General features: G+C 41.3%; 1 protein-coding gene across 1 annotated transcript in view; it reads left to right on the plus strand.

The window, feature by feature from the left end:
• The first annotated feature begins 536 nt into the window (after positions 1 to 536).
• Retnlb (resistin like beta) overlaps positions 537 to 2,924 on the plus strand; it is a 73,498-nt gene continuing 71,110 nt past the window's right edge. The window contains exon 1 of the mRNA XM_013351902.2: positions 537 to 653. Coding sequence (XP_013207356.1) covers positions 537 to 653 — 117 coding nt within the window. The remainder of the gene's footprint in view (positions 654 to 2,924) is intronic.

Here is a 2,924-nt window from a genome sequence, read left to right on the forward strand (position 1 = left end):
GAATTGTATTGTTCTGGTAGTTGCTTTAGAAAAATAATTCCTATAAACTAATTTTGTGGTTTGTGTTCTTAAAGAAAAAAGAAAACAACACCATGAAATGGTTCCCCTTCATTCCAGCATTTAAAAGGCAGAAACAAAAGGATCTCTGAGTTTGAGCCTGGTCTACAGAGTGAGTGCCAGGACAGCCAGGCCTACACAGAGAAAAGCCCTGTCTCTGTGTAGAGAAAAACAAAACAAAACAAAAACTTACTAGTAACTGTGCACAGTGTGCAGCCTTTGACAGGGTCATGCCCATTTATGAAGACAATGCATGTTGGGAGGGATTTTGATGAGGTTCCTCCTTCACAAGTTAAAACTGTCTTTGTTGTATGCTTGGTGCTTTCTGCCCTAGACAGGCTACTAACACATTTGCACCTGAGTTGAGCATGTTTTAAATATGAGAAGGGCCTGATACAGCTTAGATTCTGTACGTTTTGTTTACAAACATACCTTTTCTGGGAAGCACACATATATGCTACATGCCATGCCCAATTAACATGTCCATTCGACAGCAGGACACAGAGTTGATGCCATCAGAGACAGTTCTGATGTCCTACGAATGGATTAGTCAGTCCCTCTCAACCAACAGCACATTTCGGAAGAGGTTCCCAAGGGTAAGGGGTGCACTTTACACCTATGGAATTGGAAGTTCATCACCCCACAGAGGCATCAGGCTCAAACCTTGGCCCTTAATTAACAACACTATACTCTAACCAAAGGACTCTTTCGAAACCAGGACAGTAGCTTGCTTTCTCAACTACACACACACAGGTGCATATTTCACCCCAGCTGGCTATAAACGCCGCATAGATTCGTTATTCCTTTCTTTACACATCCTGGCCTGTGGTTTTTCTTACCCATTCATGCTGTTTTCTCAAGGATGGAAAGAAGCTTGTGCAGCCTGAGCTTCCCTCCCCTGCTGTGACGCTGTGGCCTGTGCCTTCACAGGATCAGGACGTTGGTGGTACTGTATTCCCGTAGAACGTACACACTGCCCCCTGGTGGTTGTGGGTTTTTTTTCTTTGCTTTGTTTTTATTCAGGGTTTAGGGGGTTGCTTTGTTTGTTTCTTTTCCAGAATGTGGGATGTCTAGCAAGGCAGAAAGGCCTTAACTTTCCAATTAACCTGAAATACTTCTGCTTCCATGCCGTTCTCCGTGCATCCTGCCAAGCTGCATTATAGTCTGGACTGCGAACACTAAGGAAACTTGCTTCTCTTTAAAAACAAAGGCAAAGAATTTGAATAGACATTTATTCAAAGAAGACATGAAAATGGCTAATTGATATATGAAAAATGTGTGATGTCAATAAGCACCGGCGAAATGTTAGTCAGAACCACAATAAGAAGTACCTCAGACAGTGGCTACTATCCCGAAATAAGAAGAAAAAAAGTGTCTATGAAGATGCAGAAGAATGGAGGTCTTGTACCGGTGGAGAGAAATGAAAGACTGAGTGACCACTGGGGAGCATTAGTCACCTCTCTCTCTGTCAGTCCTCATAGATAAAAAAACAAACAACAACAACAACAACAACAACAACAAAAAACTATAGAGCTTGAGCTCACCTCAGCATTATTTATAGGAGCCAAGATAAGGAAACGACTTACATGTATGTCCATGAAAAGTAAAATTGCTGTATTCTATCTTAGCTGATCCATTAAGTGACTGACATAATTATTAATTATCTTGAATTGCCTTTTTGCTGTCAAAACCAGAATGTGTAGGTTCTGGACTGGAACGGTTTATACCTGACTGATTTTTGAATGTTACTTCAAGCCTGACTGCTTCTGTAATTACTGTTCGGAGCCTTTTCTGCACCGGCACCACATTTTAGTTTTGTTTGCTCTTCCCAGGAAGTCAACTCGTGGTTATGACAAAAATACAAATCACTTTGCTGCCTGCTAAATGGGCTGTCTCTGGTTCACTCTTTGAGTTTCAGGGTAGGCCCACACTCATGGTGGCCACCTTCAAAGTCCGTGTGCCATGTCTGTCCATCACAACATTGGTAATTCCGCTAGTACTGAATTTATGTCATGCTATTTATTTTTGTTGGCTTTAACTTTATTCAGCAAATGTAGCAGGAATATCTACTCAAAAGAAAGACCTTTAGCTGCTGTCTTCCCCTGTGAGGATGAATATGAAAACCCTTGCGCCATTGTTGGGCTTCTTTGAGACACTCATGTGAATGGCAGATATCCGAGAAAGTAGAAACATACACTTTTTTATAACTGATCTTTCCTGAAGTTTCCTGGTCAGTTTGGGGGTCTGTGGCCTGCAGTCAAATGTGTGGTGTCTTCAGTAACAGAGTTTTTTTCTTGTAGTTATGTTGGGTAACCATGGACAGTGGTGAGAGCCTGCATTAGATTGGAGATCTCCAGGGCCTCCCTAAACAGTAACTCTTGGAGAGGTATTCCATGCCACATATTGTAATATCATTTACTAGTCCATGTCTCCTGGGAGCAATATTGTCCATCCATGTGTGTAATCATGTTTGACCTCTGTTTTAAGTAGTATTTTGAAATCTGCTTACTAACTAATGGGTTTCCATAGGCTTTTTCACAGATTCTTACTTTGAACCTACTCACTACCTCCCCTCCCATTCCCACATGCCCCTCCCTACTGAATCCTTTCACCCTTAGTACTGTGATATGTGTGGCAATTTCATTTGTATGTTAATGAATAAAGCTTGCCTTGAAGACCAGAAAAGCAAAGCAGCCACACTGGCCAGCCTTACAGCCCAGGCAGCAAAGATACAGACCTTTTTTTTTTTTAAACAAACTTTATTAGAAAAGGCTTTCCAAAAAAGCTCTTTCTCTTTTTTTAATTAATTTATTTATTAAAGATTTCTGCCTCACCTTACTAGACCTGGATGGAGGTGGGTGGTCCTT

The sequence above is a fragment of the Microtus ochrogaster genome, chromosome 2 (genome assembly GCF_000317375.1).
Source record: "Microtus ochrogaster isolate Prairie Vole_2 chromosome 2, MicOch1.0, whole genome shotgun sequence".
NCBI lineage: Eukaryota > Metazoa > Chordata > Mammalia > Rodentia > Cricetidae > Microtus > Microtus ochrogaster.